Below are 20883 nucleotides of genomic sequence, written 5' to 3'. Positions count from 1 at the left end.
CAATTGTTTGTGCTAATACAGTAATAACATTGCCTTACTTCATAGAATTTGGTTGTTAGCTACAATATGGGCTTGTTTACTAAGATCTAAATACCATGCACTAAACACCCTGAGCAATCTATAAAATAGCGTGTACTATTAGTGGTCTTGCGTGCGATTTATTTAGACTGTGTACAATTATAAAGTGCTGCAGACCGCTTTATTTAAATGAGAATGTGTGTGCACTATATGGGACATCACCTTGGAGACACTCTCATTGCACATTCATGTTATCATGCCCCTAACATGTGACATTTTGCTTTTTTTTTTTAAATGCGGGAGACATTTACCACTTTTTAAGGGCATTTTTAGAAGTAGTTGTGCAGTGCACCTAAATTGAGACCATTTTCTTTTATTTCTTTATTGCTAAAGGTGCATGGGAGAGAAGCTGGACTTACTCCGTTCAATACGCAAAAAGGCATATTTCATGAAGTTTTTTTTAAACAAAAAATATTCCAATGATATATATTGTATATGAACAAAAGGCTTCACGGGGGCAGAGGGCTCAGTGCGTCTGACTCACAATACGAAGTTCCTGCAGTCCTGGGTTCAAATCCAGGCTCGGGATCTTTCTGTGTGGAGTTTGCATGTTCTCCCCGTGAATGCGTGGGTTCCCTCCGGGTACTCCGGCTTCCTCCCACTTCCAAAGACATGCACCTGGGGATAGGTTGATTGGCAACACAAAAAATTGGCCCTAGTGTGTGAATGTGAGTGTGAATGTTGTCTGTCTATCTGTGTTGGCCCTGCGATGAGGTGGCGACTTGTCCAGGATGTACCCCGCCTCCCGCCCGATTGTAGTTGAGATAGGCGCCAGCGCCCCCCGCAACCCCAAAAGGGAATAAGCGGTAGAAAATGGATGGATGGATGAACAAAATGAACGCCAATCAAAAAATACTAAAGAACACCAAAACGCATCAGAATTTGTTTTAATCAGCCCCTTAAGTTCTCTAGTAGCTATACAAGTATATTGCTGAATAGACAATAAGGCTGATATGTTTTATTTCTGGCCATCCAAAAATGCTGACGTACACACGTATGTCGGAGGATTCTCATCTGTCTGTGCAGCGAGCTCTGATCTCACAGCCGTGTGTGGAACTGTCAGTTTGCACAGTTACTAAATAAAACACAAAATACTGCTCGCAAAACGGTGATGTGTTGATAAATCACACCGCCTGCGATAATAATATTTGCATTTAGCCCTGGGCCGATATTTGATAAGTCAACTAACCGACGATATATGAAACTTAAAGTCTGTAGGTTTTCCTACATGGTTAAATCGCCATGTGCATTCTTCAAGAGCTTCTCATCGCTTTTAGCAGCTCCGTGTGTTTGTACCAGCTACGCGTGTTCGTACAAAGTGCAACCAGTTAGCATGTAGCAGCCAACATGGACAAAATGAACACAAAACCAAATTCCACCTCACCAGTGTGGGAACATTTCAGTTCAAACCTTTAGAACAAGATGAGCCGATAGAGACAGAGAAGCCAGTTCGCAGAATGTGCACTACTGCAACAACGGCCACTTTAAATACAACCGCTCGACAGTCCAAACTCATATTGCGTTTGGTGAAGAAGCCAGGTGAAGGGTCAGTGTAAACAAAACACAGACAAAGACATGCTGCCATTCAGTACTGTTATAAAACTATCGTTTTTCAAAAGTGCTGTTATGACTTCTCACTCGGAATCTGCCAAACTTAATTTTGTTTTGCATATGATCTGATACATCTGTTTAAGCTTTAGTGTTTATTCTGTTACTTTTGTTTAACAAGGTCCTAACTTGATTGTCAGTTAAGTCATGTACAACTCTACCTCAGCCTACATGTTCAATGTTGAAGTGCAACTTTGTTTTTTATAAACTTTATTTAGCTATTGTATTTATTGTTGTAATTGTTTACATTTGAACCCCCCATACCCGCCTTAAAGGGGAACTGCACTTTTTTTGTAATTTTGTTTATCATTCACAATCATTATGAAGGACGTGACGACGGATAGATTATTTTTTTAATGCATTGTAAATATTAAATAAACGTCTGTTTACAGCGGAGCCAACGGGAGCTCCACTATTTCACCCATAAAATCGGATAAATAACCATTCAAAAAGTTCCAACCAAACTCAATTTACATTTTGTGGTTTGAAAATTGACCAAATATTAGTGATATTGTTATTATGAGCAATAACACTGAAAAAACTATTTATAGTGGCACCGCGATCACTTCCTGTATGCCGATGTTTAAATCATCGAGAGGTCTGCTGCTTTCTCACGTCTCTACTCCCAGTAAGTTTATTGCAGATCATAAATCATGCATCTCACCTGGACAAAAGGTGGCTGGTGATATAATCCGACAAGATGGGACACTTTGACAACCACCTAGGACCAGGAACCAGCAAGAACGACTCGAAAAAGCGCTTTACAACGTACATTGTTCTTTTTTTTTCTTTGTTTTTTTAGAGATTTTTCTAATCCTTTTTTTCACTCCTGTCTTTAATAAAAAAGATTGAAAACAAATCTAGCATTTATTTACATTAAGGACAAACCTTAAATGTAGTTAAACCGGACTTTTACCATAGTGCTTGTATTCTGAAGCCGTAAAAGTGTGTGATTGGTTTGAGAATGTGTCTTGACATGTTTTGATGTCAGATCGACAGTTCGCAATTAAAAAAATTATCCTGCCGACCGTCTTTCGCTTCTGTTGAGCATTTATGTAATCCTACTTACTAGGCACCAGCGACCCCAAAGGGAATAAGCGGTAGAATATGGATGGATGGATGGATGGACTTACTAAAGCACTCACAGTAACAATCTAAATGTTATGTTATCACTGCACCTTTACCATAATCTGAACATGGAAGTGAAGCACCACCCACCTCTTAACGCACGCAGCAGGTGTTTTCTGCAGGGACCTCGCCTGTTGTATTGATTGCCTTATTCTGCTCGCTTAACCGACACAATCCACTTTGCACTCATTTAGTGGTTCAGCTTTGCATGTACTATCAAGTATGCACGTTTTTGTACATCCATCCATCTATTTTCTACCGCTTGTCCCTTTTAGGGTCGCGGGGGGCTTTAGAGCCTATCTCAGCTGCATTCGGGCAGAAGGCGGGGTACACCCTGGACAAGTCGCCACCTCATCGCAAGGCCAACACAGATAGGCAGACAAAATTCACACTCACATTCACACATTAGGGACCATTTAGTGTTGCCAATCAACCTATCCCCAGGTGCATGTTTTTGGGGACCCATGTGTCAAACTCTAACCTGGAGAAGAGGATTGCACCTGAAGGCTAAACTCCTGCTGGTAGCTCTTAACTACAATCAGGTGGCAATCTTAAAGAAGGGAAACTAATAAAAATAAAAGTAAAATGAATACAATTAGGTAATTTTCACATTTTTATCAACCATTTATTTTAACTTGATGGCCTAATTCTTAAGCTTAATTTAACCTTAAGTAGGACTTTACACACAATCGTCAATATTTAAAAAACTGAAAAGTACAGTAGTCTTATGAATAAAACAAAAATAATTATTCTCAAACTAGTCTATGATCCGGTCAGCTGACTCACGGTTCAAAGTTTCTGCATTCTCCACTCATTTAAACAGAAAAAACTTAACAACACTGCCTACACTCTAGACCAGTGGTTCTTAACCTTGTTGGAGGTACCGAACCCCACCAGTTTCATATGCGCATTCACCGAACCCTTCTTTAGTGAAAAATAAAATGATGTTTTTTTTTTCCAATTCAAGCCAAAGTTGTATGTTTTCGGTAACACTTAAGTATGGGGAACATATTCTAAGTAACAAAGACTTAAGTTGGAGTTTTTTGGACACTAGGGGAACATATTCCAAGTAAAAAACACTTAATTTAGAGTTATTTGGTTAGGGTTAGAGTTAGGGCCAGGGTTAGAAGGTTAGGGTGATAATAAGTCCATGCCGAATAAAGCATTACTAAGTACTTAATAATGACTAGTTAAGAGCCAATATATTACTAATTTTCATGTTAATAAGCAACTAATTAATGGTGAATGTTCCCTATACTAAAGTGTTACCATGTTTTTTTACTGGTGCACAAAATGAACCGTGCATGAACATCACCTCGTTCAAAGAACAAAACCAAGACAGTGCATGAACTCACAACAAATTACACACCTTTTAATCAGTGTGACTTCTGCTGTTGCCGTATCCGTAATACGCCGATAGGGAGAAGTTTCTATTTACACGAGGAGTCGGGTGTGTCTTGATCTCCGCCAAACTCCTGAGCCCAACTCACCGAACCACTAGGGTTCGATCGAACCCAGGTTAAGAACCACTGCTCTAGACATAGTAATGTTTTGTTTTCCAAGTTGCGTTTTACTGTACCAACTAACTGGCAGTCAACAGTTCTCCTGTTCTTTTAAATTGCATTTATTTCATTGTGTTGTCTGATAAGTACGTGTGTAGACACTTGCAGCGTGAGGAGGTTCTCATTGTATATTAACAGACAGAAAGCAAAGCATGTAGACAATTACAGCGTGGTGAAGTTTACTTAAACACAAATAATGGTAGCCTACATATTTGTTTTCATCATCATTTAAACAGGAATAGCAACAGACAGGTCATTTCAACAGAACACCTGAAGCAGCAAATACACCCAGCTTTAACTTAAAGTTGTTGTCCATACCACGATCACTGTAGACTCCAGCACCCGCGCGACCCTGAGAAGGTCATGCGGTAGAAAATGGATGGATGGATAGGTTTACATGTAGATGACGTTGTCCAAATGTAATTTATACATCGCTAAGTAAATTATGAAAAAATATATTGTGGAGGATTTAATTGAAAAAGATCAATGCTGTCTTGAAGTCATGAGATCTGCTATTTACTATTTTTGTCTACCCACTGACGAAACATACTTATTTTTAATCCTGTATTAATTTCATTGTGTGTGCAGTAAAAAAGGTTTAGTGTCAATAAATGTCTGTTTAGAAATTTCTGTTCGACGAATTTTTCCACCAGCCAAAATGTGCTTTGAGAACATTCTGACACTTATTAAACAAGTTTTTATTTTTATTTTACTTTTATTTGTACTTATATACTTATAGAGTTGCAAGTTGGGGTAAACAGTGACTGTCCCTCCCACCCCAAGCTTGTTGTTCTTCATCTGCAAATGTAGTCTGCATTGATAGGCGAAAATGGTTTCAAACGACATTAGTGTTGCATCGGTGAAACAGTCATGTGACAGTGCTCGCTGAAAGAATGATTACGTCTTTGCAAGCAGAAACAATAAATTATTCAAAACTTACAATATCATTCAATCAAAAATACTCAGGTAAAAGTAAAACGTATGTAGCATTATAACTACTTTGACAAGTATACTTTATCCAAACAGTTACTTAGTGTGTTACTATCCACCTCTGATTTGATCTAAGTACAAATGTTAGTATTTTGTGTGTTTATATATCCAGTGGCATTAACGCATTACAGAGTGGTTTTGAGGATTATTAAATGATAAATGATAAATGGGTTGTACTTGTATAGCGCTTTTCTACCTTCAAGGTATTCAAAGCGCTTTGACACTACTTCCACATTTACCCATTCACACACACATTCACACACTGATGGAGGGAGCTGCCATGCAAGGCGCCAACCAGCACCCATCAGGAGCAAGAGTGAAGTGTCTTGCTCAGGACACAACGGATGTGACGAGGTTGGTACTAGGTGGGATTTAATCCTTATACACAGATTCAGTGTAGTATTTTCCTACCGTACAAGTTTAATTTGCATTCATTCTGTATTTCATTTTTGTAATGTACAATATTTACACTTAATAGATCTTCAATAATGTTGAACCCAACACAGTCAAGTTACAGTGGAGTTTCATATGAAACATATTATTTACTCTTATCAATGTAGTGCAAATGTACTTTATATGTACAGAAAATATGTTTTATATCGAGTAAACTCATTTAAATAGTAAAATTTATTGAGTATTTATCATAATTGTTTCTATCGTCACAAAAACGTCACGTCAGGCTTTTTAAAACAATTTTAATACTAATAGTGATATTTTACTAAATTGTTTTATTTATGAATCTATTGAAGAAATATTATAACATTTATATTGTACTTTTTGTCAGTATTAAGTATTTATAAATATTAATGAAACATTTCTAATTATTTGAATATTGTTACATGGATTTAAATGGGCAGCACGGTGGTTCACAGTACAAAGGTCCTGGGTTTGATCCTGCGCTCGGGATCTTTCTGTGTGGAGTTTGCACGTTCTCCCTGTGTCTGTGTGGGTTCCCTCCGGGTACTCCAGCTTCCTCCCACCGCAAAAGACATGTACCTGGGGATAGGTTGATTGGCAACACTAAATGGTCCCTAGTGTGTGAATGTGAGTGTGAATGTTGTATGTCTCTCTGTGTTGGCCCTGCGATGAGGTGAAAACTTGTCAAGGGTGTACCAATCCTTCCGCCTGATTGGAGCTGAGATAGGCTCCAGCGCCCCCCGCAATCCCAAAGGGAAAAAGCGGTTGAAAATGGACGGATGGATGGATTGATTTAAATGGACTTTTAAATCATTTGGAAAAGGGCCAATTTACCTGTGCACTGCCATTTTATTAATTGTGATATTTTGCTAGATTTGATTCTATGAATTTATTGAAGAAAAATAATAAGAACATCCATCTGTGGAGAGACGGAGCCAACGAGCCAACAGCGGGCAAGGACAAACAGCGGTCCTGACCAAGATGGCGGCCAGGAGGCAGAGCATGCAGGAGAACGGAGAGGCCGGGCATGCCTGGAGCGACACGGCAGCCATCAGAGTCAGGTGCGTACACAACACACCAGCTCCCAATCCCTGCATCTTCTGCTGCAGCATAAAAAGGGAGAGGGAGGAGCAATCGTGGCTGAAGTAGGAGAGGAAACAACCGGCAAAAAAGACCACGAGAGCGACGAGATCGACCCTGAGTGAGCTGAGCCCCCGCAGCAGACGCACGCAGCCACCGGCCACCGAAAGGTGCGCCGTGACGAGCAGGAAGAGCCAGCGCGCTAGAAAGTGCCGCGGCCGACTGGCAAGAAGACGACATGTTTATTGAAATAATAAACCCGAGTCAAACCTGTTACGATGCGTCCTGTATCGAGTGTCACAGCAACCCACACGATGACAGCTAGAGACCCGTCACAGTGGCACCCAACGTGGAAGGAAGACCATCGGATGACGTCATCTGGGCGCTCGTCTCCAGTTACACCAAGCTGTTCGAAGAGAAGCATCAGGAGACCCAGATGCTGCAAGCGCTGATGGATCAGATGGGTGGAAGCGGCGAGTGCACCCCCGAAGAAAAAGCAGAGGAAGACACCGGGAAAGCCGGCGCCAAGACCGCCCACTTGGAAAGCGGACCTGAACAGGCAGCAGTGACATCGGCAGACCACCAGGGCGAGCCGTCGGCCAAGAAGAGGAAGAACGAGTGCGACAGACTAGTGAGTGAGAACAGCAATGCAGCGTAGGCGCCCCCTTCTGACAACACAAAGCTTGAAGATAAAGAAAATTATGAAAATAAAGAAGCTAAAGATGAAGAAAAAGTAAAAAAATCTCAAGAAATTGAGAAGGAAGAAGAAATACTTGGAGAAATGCAAAAAAGGGACGAAGAAGAAGTTAATGAGGACAAAGAAAAAGTTAATCAAGAAGAAGTGGAAGGAACTCAAGAAAATGAGAAAGAAGAAGATGAATCTGATGCGGAAGAGGAAGATGATGATGATGATGATGATTAAGAGGAGCATGGTGAGGATGAGCCAGAGCATGATGATGATAAGGAGGATGAAGAAGACAAGGAAGACATAGACAAATAAAGGGAGGAAGGAAAAGACAAAGAAAAAGTCGAAGAGGATGAAGAAGCAGTAGTGCAACCACAAGACGAAGAGGTGTCAGAGGAAGACGACAAGGTCGCCGTGGTGGAGGAAGCGTCAGAAGTAGAGAAAACAGGGGTCCGCAGCAGTTTTTTTTCCCGCTCCTTAAAAAAAAAAGGGGGGGGGGAGTAAGCTCAGACGGACTGAAGCCCGGCTTGAGTTTTGCGATGGAGACCTGTGGAGAGACGGAGCCGACGAGCCGACAGCGGGCGAGGACAAACAGCGGTCCTGACCAAGATGGCGGCCAGGAGGCAGAGCATGCAGGAGAACGGAGAGGCCGGGCACGCCTGGAGCGACACTGCAGCCATCAGAGTCAGGTGCGTACACAACACACCAGCTCCCAATCCCTGCCTCTTCTGCTGCAGCATAAAAAGGGAGAGGGAGGAGCAATCGTGGCAGAAGTAGGAGAGGAAACAACCGGCAAGAAAGACCATGAGAGCGATGAGAGCAACCCTGAGGGAGATGAGCCCCCGCAGCAGACGCAGCCACCGGCCACCGAAAGCAGGAAGAGTCAGTGCACTAGAAAGTGGCGCGACCAACTGGCAAGAAGACGACATGTTTGTTGATATAATAAACCAGAGTCAAACCTGTTACGATGCGTCCTGTATCGAGTGTCACGGCAACCCACACGATGACGGCTGGAGACCTGTCAAACCATCCATCCATTTTCTACCGCTTATTCTCAATTGCAATATTTTGCACACTATTAAAACATTACCATTTTTACATAAATTAAAAATAATATTTAATGGTTAAAAAAAATATATGATTTTTCAAATTAAATAGCTTAACCGATAGGCGGTCATTTTGGGAAATATCTGGGATCATCACAGGAGCATCAAATGACAACAACTCCTTAATTTTTAATTGTTTTATTTAAGACAATGCTCATTGGTAAACAATCTGATTTACAGATTGAAAATGGTCCAGATTATAGCATAGTTGCTGATTTACATCTGCAGTCCCAGATATAAAACCACAAATACCAAAGAGCAATAAAACATTATAATGTCAAAAACACAGACACAACAAATAAAAACATTAGTTAAAGTGACAACATGACTGTAAATTTGTAAGAAACAATTTAAGATGTTTTTTAAAAGTTTAAAAAGTGGGACATTCTATAATATTACTGGGAAGTGTGTTCCAGAAATCCAGAAATTACTTTTTTGGACTGACAGAACTGTTTTTACAAAGGTTGTTTTTCTGTAGGGGATGTCAAGGTCTCTTCTGGAGTAGGCTTTGGTGCCAAAACCTCTGTCAGTCCTCAGTGTAATTAATGTATGTGGAGAATGGTGGTGGGGCTAGTCCATGAAGAACTTTATAAATGAAACAGCTGAATAGAATTTTCAAAGTTTAGCATTTTATATTTTACGAATTGTTACACCGATGAAATGACAGAGGCTCTTAAATTTTTCCTCAATAATTTTTAACTTAAAAAGTTCTGTTTAGCAGTAGTGTGTCTAAGGGGTGGACTAGAGTGGCACCCCAAGAATCAGAATCAGATAGGCTACGCCACTCAGAGGCGGATGGATTTGAAGCATACAAACATAGTCGGTCAAATTGCAAAAATTGTGCTGTTGGCAGTAGTTTGCTTAATCGAGTGATGTGATGTGTCAAGGCTCCAAGGCATGTGTGTGGAGTAATGCAAGGAATGTTTCAGCATTGTGTGCGTCACGGCTAAGTTCATTTAGGGGAGGGGCTAGATAAGATGACGTATAAAGCCTTCGCTTCGGGGCCCGGTTCAGATTCTGCGAGGAGTTGTGGTCAGTTTGGAATCTGGATAGAAGATAAAATATATTTTTTAAATGCCAATACAATAAAATAATAAAACCGTGTAATGCTGTTTGAGGCTTTGTGAGCAGCATGAGTAACACCAAAAATGTGCTAAATTTGTTTGTCCACTAGTGAAGTGTGGATCATTAAATATCGATAACACCAATACCAGATCTTTATGCCCTAATATCAATATTCAAATCAAACTTTTGGTATTTGAGATCATTTATATCATCTTGTCTCAATGAAACGTGATTGATGGGAACTACTTTTTCTTACGCCTAGGTAAATACGTAATGCATATTTAAAACTAAAAACAGAATCGTAAAACTTCTGTTTTATTTGATCAGCCTTTTTACTGCCGTGTTACAAACATGTTTGGAAACAATTAAGGTATTAACATTTACACAATTTTTCTGTGGAAATAACTCATTTCAAAACGTATATATCTGTGGCTTATGTATAGCTAATACATAGAAAAATAGATTGTTCTTCTAAAATGTAGTTGGTGCAGCTTACAGTCCAGATAATTCTCCCCTCCCAAACCCCCGTGCCACCCCTAAAAAAAAAGTATGTACATGCCACTGCTATATAAACCACTGGTAAAGTGTTAGTTTTGGGGGTTTAGGGGCTAAAATGCTAATAGTCTGGTCTTGCATTAGCCCGAGTGATCATGTATTTCATTAACTATAATCATATTTAGCAATTGGAAATGGTCCTTTCTAAATCAGTGTATTTGTTTTCCCACGTGTACGCAGCATCTGACTGGCTCGCTGCTGGCCGTGGCATTTCTAACTTCCTTTGGGAGTTCCATGCTTTATGGATACAATCTGGCCGTGGTCAACTCTCCAGCTATGGTAAGACATACTGAGATATGTTCTATTATAACTTATCATGAAATATAGAGCTGCAAACAAATTACAGTTGTGGTCAAAAGTGTTTATACACTTGTAAAGAAATAATGTCATGGTTGTCCTCAGTTTCCAATACAAAAAAAATTATTAAAAAAGAGCTTCCATTCGCGGAAGAGACAAAGAAAATGTCAGCAATCATCACACACACGTCAGCAATCGTCACACACACGTCAATTAATAAGAATTTGGCGTGGGAGGGTCATGGCAGAAATGCATTGTGGGTCATGGGATGCTAACTGCTATATGCTACATGCTACTGCCGTAGCTATTAAAATGAATCATTTCATTTTTGGCGGTAACTTATAAAAACTGAGAAGGGATGAACAAAAATTGGACCGGAAAGGAAATCATGTACTGCAAGCTGGATGTAGTGAAATATGCAGCAGAAAACAACAAGAGGAAGCGGCGCATACCTTTGGAGTTGGCAGAGTTGTTTAGAAGCGACATCGAGGAAGAAGATTTCATCGGATTTATCGATTAGGTGTGACAGATTGTTTGGTAAACGTATAGCATGTTCTATATGTTATAGTTATTTGAATGACTCTTACCATAATATGTTACGTTAACATACCAGGCACGTTCTCAGCTCAGTTGGTTATTTATGCCTCATATAATGTTCAGCCTGTCGTTCACAATTTTTTTTATTTATTTTATTGCCTTTCAAATGTCAAATCTTGGTGTTGGATTTTATCAAATAAATTTCCCCCAAAAATGTGACTTGTACTACAGTGCGACGTATATATATATTTTTCCTTTCTTTATAATGCATTTTCGGCCGGAGCGACGTATACTCCGGAGCGATTTATAATCTGAAAAATCCGGTACTTTTTTACAAAACATTCATGAAGTTTGGTTCTTTTATGAATTTATTATGGGTCTACTGAAAATGTGACTGTGGGTTGTTGATGGTGTAAGACATGAACGAGCATGAGCGAGAGCGAGAAAGACTTCGACATGGCGGAAAAGCACAAAAAGGACAATTTATTGAAAAATAAAATATTGTTAAAACCCTGAACGCAGCTGTCATGTCCGTGATTGGTGGTCCGAAGAACCTGGAGTAGCAAGACCTCCACAGTGACCAAATCTGCAGGGTCAAAAGTATACATACAGCAATGTTAAAATTTTGTTACATGTCCTTTGTCAAGTTTCACTGCAGTAAGGCGCTTTTGGTAGCCATCCACAAACTTCTGGCAAGCTTCTGGTTGAATTTTTGACCACTCCTCTTGACAAAATTGGTGCAGTTCAGCTAAATTTGTTGGTTTTCTGACATGGACTTGTTTCTTCAGCATTGTCCACATGTTTAACTCAGGACTTTGAGAAGGCCATTATAAAATCTTAATTCCAGCCTCATTTAGCCATTCCTTTACGACTTTTGACATGTGTTTGGGGTCATTGTCCTGTTAGAACACCCAACTGCGCCCAAGACCCAACCTCCGAGCTGATGATTTTAGGTTGTCCTGAAGAATTTGGAGGTAATCCTTTTTTGTTGTCTCATTTACTTTCTGTAGAGCACCAGTTCCATTGGCAGCAAAACAGGTCCGGAGCATAATACTACCACCACCATACTTGTTCCTGCGATTAAAGGCCTCACCTTTTCTCCTCCAAACATATTGCTGGGTATTGTCGCCAAACAGCTCCATTTTTGTTTCATCTGACCACAGAACTTTCCTCCTGAATGTCTAATCTTTGTCCATGTGTTTTTTTTGTCCCAACACAAATGTAGCTGTTTGGCCACAATACCCAGCAATATGTTTGGAAGAGAAAAGGTGAGGCCTTTAATCCTAGGAATACCATCCTACCGTCAAGCATGCTGGTGGTAGTATTATGCTCTGGGACTGTTTTGCAATGCCCTCGAGCCCAGATCCTTGTGTGGAGAACTACAAGGATCTGGCGAGAGTCAGGTTAATCAAAAGCACCTTATTAAAGTGAAAATTGCCAGAGAAATGTACCAAATATTAACATTGCTGTATGTATACTTTTGACCCAGCAGAATTGGTCACATTTTCAGTAAACCCGTAATAAATTCATAAAAGAACCAAACTTCATAAATGTTTTTTGTGATCAACAAGTATGTGCTCCAATCACTCTATCATAAAAAATAAGAGTTGTAGAAATTATTGGAAACACAAGACAGCCATGACATTATGTCCTTCATAAGTGTATGTAAACTTTTGACCACGATTGTATGTGTGACCTCCATGAAGAAAATGTTGATTTTGATGTACAAACCCCATTTCCATTAGAGTTGGGAAATTGTGTTGGATGTAAATATAAACGGAACACAATGATTTGCTAATTCTTTTCAACCCATATTGAATTGAATGCACTACAAAGACAACATATTTGATGTTCAAACTCATAAACTTAATTTTTTTTTCTGCAAAAAATAATTAACTTTGAATTTCATGGCTGCAACACGTGCTAAAGTAGTTGGGAAAGGGCATGTTCACCACTGTGTTACATCAAATTTTCTATTAAAAACACTCAATAAATATTTGGGAGCTGGGGAACTTAATTGTTAAAGCTTTGAAGGTGGAATTATTTACCATTCTTGCTTGATGTACAGCTTAAGTTGTTCAACAGTCCGGGGTCTTGTTGTCGTATTTTACGCTTCATAATGCGCCACACATTTTCATTGGGAGACATGTCTGGACTGCAGGCGGGCCAGGAAATTACCCGCACTCTTTTACTAAAAAACCACGCTGTTGTAACACATTTTGTTTTGCTGAAATAAGCAGGGGCAACCATGATAACATTGCTTGGATGTCAACAGATGTTGCTCCAAAACCTGTATGTACCTTTCAGCAATAACGGTGCCTTCACAGATGTGTAAGTTACCTATGTCTTGGGCACTAATACACCCCCATACCATCACAGATGCTGGCTTTTGAAACTTTGCGCCTGTAACAATCCGGATGGTTATTTTCCTCTTTGTTCCGGAGGACAGCACGTCCACAGTTTCCAAATATAATTTGAAATGTGGACTCGTCAGACCACAGAACACTTTTCCACTTTGCATGAACCCATCTTAGATGAGCTCGGGCTCAGCGAAGCCGGCAGCGTTCCTTGGTGTTGTTGATAAATGGCTTTCGCTTTGCATAGTAGAGTTTTAACTTGCACTTACAGATGTAGCGACCAACTGTAGTTACTGACAGTGGTTTTATGAAGTGTTCCTGAGTCCATGTGGTTATATCCTTTACACACTGGTGTCGGTTTTTGATGCAGTACCGCCTGAGTGATCAAATGTCCATAATATCATCGCTTGCGTGCAGTGATTTCTCCAGATTCTCTGAACCTTTTGATGATTTTACGGACCGTAGATGGTAAAATCCCCAAATTCCTTGCAATAGCTCGTTGAGAAATGTTGTTCTAAAACTGTTCGACAATTTGCTTACTAATTTTTGACCCTTACCCCATCTTTGTTTGCAAATTATTTAACATTTCATGGAAGCTGCTTTTATACCCAATCATAGCACCCACATGTTCCCAATTAGCCTGCACACCTGTGGGATGTTCCAAATAAGTGTTTGATGAGCATTCCTCAATTTAATCAATATTTATTGCCACCTTTCCCAACTTCTTTTTCACGTCTTGCTGACATCAAATTCAAAAGTTAATGATTACGTGCAAAAAAAAAAATGTTTATCAGTTATATCATCAAATATGTTGTCTTTGTAGTGCATTCCACTGTATATGGGTTGAAAATGATTTGCAAATCATTGTATTCCGTCTATATTTACATCAAACACAATTTCCCAACTCATATGGAAACAGGGTTTGTATTTAAAAAATACATTACTCTGTTGACAAATATTGAAATTTTAAGATGAAACTGAATATTTTGATTAACCTATTAAACGCTACGTCATTTTGTTAGCTAAGTCAAACAAACATTCTTTATTGTGCATGCATGTGGTATATAATATATATATATGATGTTGGTATGAAAGTAAATACTCTGAATGTTATTGTAGATATGAAAAACTACATAGTGGTTAAGAGTAAAAAAAAGATTTATTTAGGCTTATTTATTGAGTTTTAGTGGTGGAGGATTGATACTTTTAAAAGTATTAGCTTTATAACACTGATTACTTTGTTACTATATTTTTTGTTTTATGAAATGATTCATGACTTAAGCTGCTCTCTGACTGCTTGCCTGTTAACTTTTTCAAATGTTACAGCTTTTAACTAAGTTATGTTTTCCAGTTATGTGCAGTAGGAGTGTCAAAAAAATAGATTTTTGAACAAATCGCGATTTTTGAATGATTCTTCATTGATTAGTTTTTTTTAATATATGTGTCCATTATATATATATATATATATATACATATATATATATATATATATATATATATATATATATATATGTATGTATGTGTATATATATATATATATACACACATACACACATATATATATATATATATATATATATATATATACACATACACATATATATATATATATATATATATATACATATATATATATATATATATATATATATATATATATATATATATATAGATAGATACATTCATATATATACACACATATATGTTTATGTGTATATGTATATATGTATGTATATATAGGTATATATAATAAAATCAACACACAGTACATTTACATCGGTGTACAACGAGCTGACGAGAAAGCAGCAGACAGAGGGAGAACAGGGGTGGAGGGATGGGGCAGTGGGAGGGCCCGTGATAAAGGCGCTGCTCAACAAGAAACAGCTCAACATGGAGGTTAATTTGTGTCTTTGTTATGAAAACATTTTTTAACACTGAATTGATGGAACTGCATTTTTTGCATTTGAATTTTGTGAACTGATTTTTAAATTATGCTGACCATTTTATTGTTAAAAATAAATTATAGCAAAATGGATGTGTTCGAAATCGCAGTGTACAAAAATGAATTGTCAAAATTCAGTGTAATTCAGTGCTGAAGAATTCAGTGTCAAACATTTAGTGTGAAAAAAAATGTGTTTAAATAATTCAGTGCTCAAAAATTCAGTGTTGAAAAATTTGCTGCAAAACAGTATAAAAAAGGCAGTTAACTTGTCTACCTGCACGTAATACAACATAAATAACATTTCAATCCGGCCCGCTGGATATTTTCAAACTATAGAAATTATTCCAATGCTTAGAATCTGCACTTTTCAGTGACATACGGTACTCTGCTTCATGCAGATGAGGCATGGACATATCCGGCCAAATCCAAAAATTGATTTGTTTGTCAGTATCTCAAACTAATACTCATACCACTACCTCTCTCTTGCTTTAGTACATCAAGAGCTTCTACAACAAGACCGCCTTGAGCCGCAATGGAAAAGGACTCAGTGGGGAGACGCTGACACTCATGTATTCACTCACAGTGTCCATTTTCGCCATCGGTGGTCTTCTTGGTTCCCTCATTGTGGGTGTGCTGGTCACTCGCTTTGGCAGGTAAAGATTTCTTCTTTTTGATAAGGAAATCTTCATACAATGTCCAACAAAAAGTCAAGCACTGTGTTTTACTAAGAGTCACCTGCAATGACATAAAACATCAGACAGTTGTACTACAATACATGAACACACAATTCCATAAACGCTTGGCTCTATGAACACGTAAATCCATTAAAACATTAATCCACCAAGGCATGACCCTATGAACACATGATTCCATCAATGCATGACCATATGGATACATGAAAAAATAAACCCATGAATCCGTGAACACAGGAAAACATGAGCGTATGACCCTATGAACACATTAATCCATAAATATATGGACATACAGACGCATGAACTTATGAACACATGAATCCATTAATGCATGACTATATGAACACATGAACCAATAAATTAATGAATACAAGATTCCATGAACACAGAAAATCATGACCGCAAGACACTATGAGAACATTAATCCACTGAAATATGAATCTATGAACGCATGACCTTATGAACACATGAAACCTTGAACACATGCCCCTATGAACACATGAACAGAACCCATGTGTGCATAAACACATTGACACTGGATTTTATGAACGCATGACCATATGAACACATACATCCATGACATATGAACACACAACCTCATGACCCCATGAACATGTTAACACTTGGACCTATGAATACATGAACCCATGCACACATGAACCCACTCTTCCTGGCGCCAGCAGGCCTTTCCCTTGCGGCGGTGTGGCGCAACTGGCTGTGGGACGGCTTGGAGGGGCTTGATGATAATAGCATGCGGATCGGGGCGTGTGTATGTGAGCTAGCAGTGGCAGGAGTGGCGGAGTTGCCGGCGGCGCCTGAGAGGAGGTTCTCCGGCGGAGCTTCCTAACCTATGAGACGTGCAGATGGCCTGCAGAGTAAGGCAGAGCTGGAGCTGGCCTAGGTGTGCCTGGAGGAGGGTGAAGAAGTGGCACACTGTGGAGCCCAGGGAGCTGCTCACAAACACATGAACCCATTAAAGGCCTACTGAAACCCACTACTACCCACCACGCAGTCTGATAGTTTATACATCAATGATGAAATATTAACATTGCAAAACATGCCAATACGGCCTTTTTAGTTTACTAAATTACAATTTTAAATTTCCTGGGAGTTTCGTCTTCAAAACGTTGTGTAATGATGACGTATACTCAAAAGACGTCACAGCACTACGCACACTAGAGATGCGCGGATAGGCAATTATATCATCCACGTCACCAAAATCGTCATCAACCCGAACCAACTATTTATTCGTCATCCACCCGAACCACACCCGAACCAACTTTTTATCGGGACTGTACCCGCCCGACAACCGCCAGCTGAATTACACCAGAGGTTGGCCACCTTTACCACTCACAGAGCTATTCAAAAATAACGTCAATTGGAGCCGCTAACGTTCTCGCGGCTATTCAATAACGTTCATCCTGATGACAAGAATGCAGGCGTGCTGTGAAGCCTTTGCCTTAGACACCTTCAACAACATGTACTAACCGATTGTTGGTCCAGCAACATGTGCGTGCAGCTTCCATGATAACACGTATGAGATTGAAAGGCATACTGGGTTATACAGAGTACACTGATGGGTGTGATATAAACAACTTTAACACTTACTAATATGCGCCACGCTATGAAGCCACACAATACAAGATTGACAAACACATTTCGGGAGAACATCCTCACAGTAACACAACATAAACGCAACACAACTAATACCCATAATCCTTTGTATTAATGACACTTCCTGAATATATTTTACACCCCCACACCCTCAACCCCGCCCACCTTACCAACGCATGTGGGGGTACTCTGTGTCACCCAGTATGCCTTGCAGTCGTGTGCGTGTTGCCGTGGAAGCCACGCACAACATGATGCTGGACTGACAAGCAGATCGAGTATGATGTAGAAGGCGACAAAGCCAATGGCTTCATAGCACGCCCTAATATTTAATACCTGGGTGACTGCCGGCAGTCATTCAAGAGAATAATAGCGTCTCCTATTGACTTCTTCGCTTTATGACACAGGTCTTAAATGGCTCTTTGCATGGCAAAGGATACCGATCCCAGAACCATGTAAATCAAATGTTTCCGGATGGTTGAATTGCCACCCGCCCGAATCTAATTAAAATCAATTTTTTCGTCATGTCAACCGCCCGACCTGCAGTTTACCCGCGGACTTGATGAGACCACAAACCGCGCATCTCTAACGCACACACTCAGCTAAAAGTCGTCTGCTTTAATGGCATATTTACACAGTATTTTGAACATCTGTGTTGCTGATTCTTTTGCAATTTGTTCAATTAATATTGGAGTAGAAAGATGGAGTTGGGAAGCTTTAGCCTTTAGCCACACAAACACACAGTGATTACTTGTTTAAAAGTCCCGGAGTTGAAAATTTACTATGGATCACAGCGCAGTCAAGCAGACATGAATCCAGACCAAATGTCAACCAGCAGGTTTAGGTGAGAAAATTGTGGTTTAAAAGTCGCTTCTTACCGGATATCAGCGGAGCTTCCGTCCTGCTGCAGCTTCGTGACATCACTGCGCGTCAACACAACAGTGGACACACTTCTCTGACTATCAGGTAATATTAAACTCACTAAAACACTAGCAACACAATACAAAGATAAGGGATTTCCCAGAATTATCCTAGTAAATGTGTTTAAAAACATCGGAATCCTTCCCAATGCAATGGCGTTTTTTTTTTTTTTACTTTTTTTTTTTTTTTTTCCTAGTCCGTCGCTATCAATATCCTCAAACACGAATCTTTCATCCTCGCTCAAATTAATGGGGAAAATTTCGTTTTCTTGGTCCGAATAGCACTTTTTGTTGCAGGCTCCCATTAATCCATCCATCCATCCATCATCTTCCGCTTATCCGAGGTCGGGTCGCGGGGGCAACAGCCTAAGCAGGGAAACCCAGACTTCCCTCTCCCCAGCCACTTCGTCTAGCTCTTCCCGGGCGATCCCGAGGCGTTCCCAGGCCAGCCGGGAGACATAGTCTTCCCAACGTGTCCTGGGTCTTCCCCGTGGCCTCCTACCGGTTGGACGTGCCCTAAACACCTCCCTAGGGAGGCGTTCGGGTGGCATCCTGACCAGATGCCCGAACCACCTCATCTGGCTCCTCTTGATGTGGAGGAGCAGCGGCTTTACTTTGAGTTCCTCCCGGATGGCAGAGCTTCTCACCCTATCTCTAAGGGAGAGCCCCGCCACACGGCGGAGGAAACTCATTTCGGCCGCTTGTACCCGTGATCTTATCCTTTCGGTCATGACCCAAAGCTCATGACCATAGGTGAGGATGGGAACGTAGATCGACCGGTAAATTGAGAGCTTTGCCTTCCGGCTCAGCTCCTTCTTCACCACAACGGATCGGTACAACGTCCGCATTACTGAAGACGCTGCACCGATCCGCCTGTCGATCTCACGATCCAATCTTCCCTCACTCGTGAACAAGACTCCTAGGTACTTGAACTCCTCCACTTGGGGCAGGGTCTCCTCCCCAACCCGGAGATGGCACTCCACCCTTTTCCGGGCGAGAACCATGGACTCGGACTTGGAGGTGCTGATTCTCATTCCGGTCGCTTCACACTCGGCTGCGAACCGATCCAGCGAGAGCTGAAGATCCCGGTCAGATGAAGCCATCAGGACCACATCATCTGCAAAAAGCAGAGACCTAATCCTGCGATTACAAAACCGGAACCCCTCAACGCCTTGACTGCGCTCCCATTAAAATCAATGTAAATATGTGAGGAGCCATCAACATGTGACGTCATCGTGTGCGACATCCGGTAGAGGCAGGGCATTTCTCTTAGCACCGACAGTTGCGAACTTTATCGTGGATCTTCTCTACTAAATCCTTTCAGCAAAAAAATGGCAATATCGCAAAATGATCAAATATGACACATAGAATGGACCTGCTATCTCCGTTTGAATAAGAAAATCTTATTTCAGTAGGCCTTTAACACATGAACAAATGAAACCATTAGCACATGAACTCATGCACACATAAACTTATGAACACATGAATGCATAAATCCTATGAATGCATAAACCCATGAAAACATGAAACCATTGCCCACAACAATATTCTTTAAAAAAGTAGTGTAGTGAATGTAGTTTTTTCCGTTCACAATCATGAGAACACACCTGTCTTTTTTGGGATGGCTTTTAAAGGCTACAATTGCGACTACCAATAGCCGCATCTTCCAAAGCCCTCTAAAACAACTTCAAAACCCTCCAACTTTTTTTATACAAACTGCAAATCCATATATAATGTAGTTACAGACACCTTCATAACAATATGTTAAATATTTACCCTATTTTAATCATTGCCGGAACTAATTCTTCTACGCCAGGGGTGTCAAACTCAAATACAGAGTGGGCCAAAATTTAAAACTGAACGAAGCCACAGGCCAAGGTTGAACCAATTAACCTTTTAATAGGGACCCAAACAAGTTTTGCATTGAACATTGAACAAGCAAGGCTTATATAACTGTATAGTGACATGCAAAATCGAGTTTCAAATAATAACAATAATAATTGAAAAATATCAATGGCATATCAAATAAAATTATAGTAAAAATTGAATGCCTCTTTTCTATTTGCAGCCCTCTGACGTAAAGATCAAAATAAACTTTTTTAACAGGCTAATAATAAATTTGAAAATAAAATAATAATGACTGAATCAAACATTCAAGCCTAGAAGTAGCAAAATAAAGTGCATGAATAAGACGTTAATTATTGCTTATTTTGCTACACTGATTTGCTTTAACACTGAATATGGAACAAGCAA

At 40.0% G+C, this 20883-nt stretch overlaps 1 protein-coding gene across 3 annotated transcripts in view; it reads left to right on the top strand.

Moving 5' to 3' along the window:
* Positions 1-20883, top strand: part of slc2a15a (solute carrier family 2 member 15a) — a 100504-nt gene that overhangs the window by 28506 nt on the left and 51115 nt on the right. For 2 of the 3 annotated variants that reach the window (XM_061911024.1, XM_061911023.1), the window contains exons 2-3: positions 10455-10553; positions 15900-16060. In XM_061911024.1, the coding sequence (XP_061767008.1) occupies positions 10509-10553; positions 15900-16060 (206 nt within the window). In that variant the 5' untranslated portion in view covers positions 10455-10508. The remainder of the gene's footprint in view (positions 1-10454; positions 10554-15899; positions 16061-20883) is intronic. The other variant, XM_061911025.1, reaches the window with a different exon arrangement.

The sequence above is a fragment of the Nerophis ophidion genome, linkage group LG09 (assembly GCF_033978795.1).
Source record: "Nerophis ophidion isolate RoL-2023_Sa linkage group LG09, RoL_Noph_v1.0, whole genome shotgun sequence".
Lineage (NCBI taxonomy): Eukaryota > Metazoa > Chordata > Actinopteri > Syngnathiformes > Syngnathidae > Nerophis > Nerophis ophidion.
The sequence above is the reverse complement of the archived record's forward strand: the minus strand, read 5'-3'. Positions and strand labels throughout refer to the sequence as shown.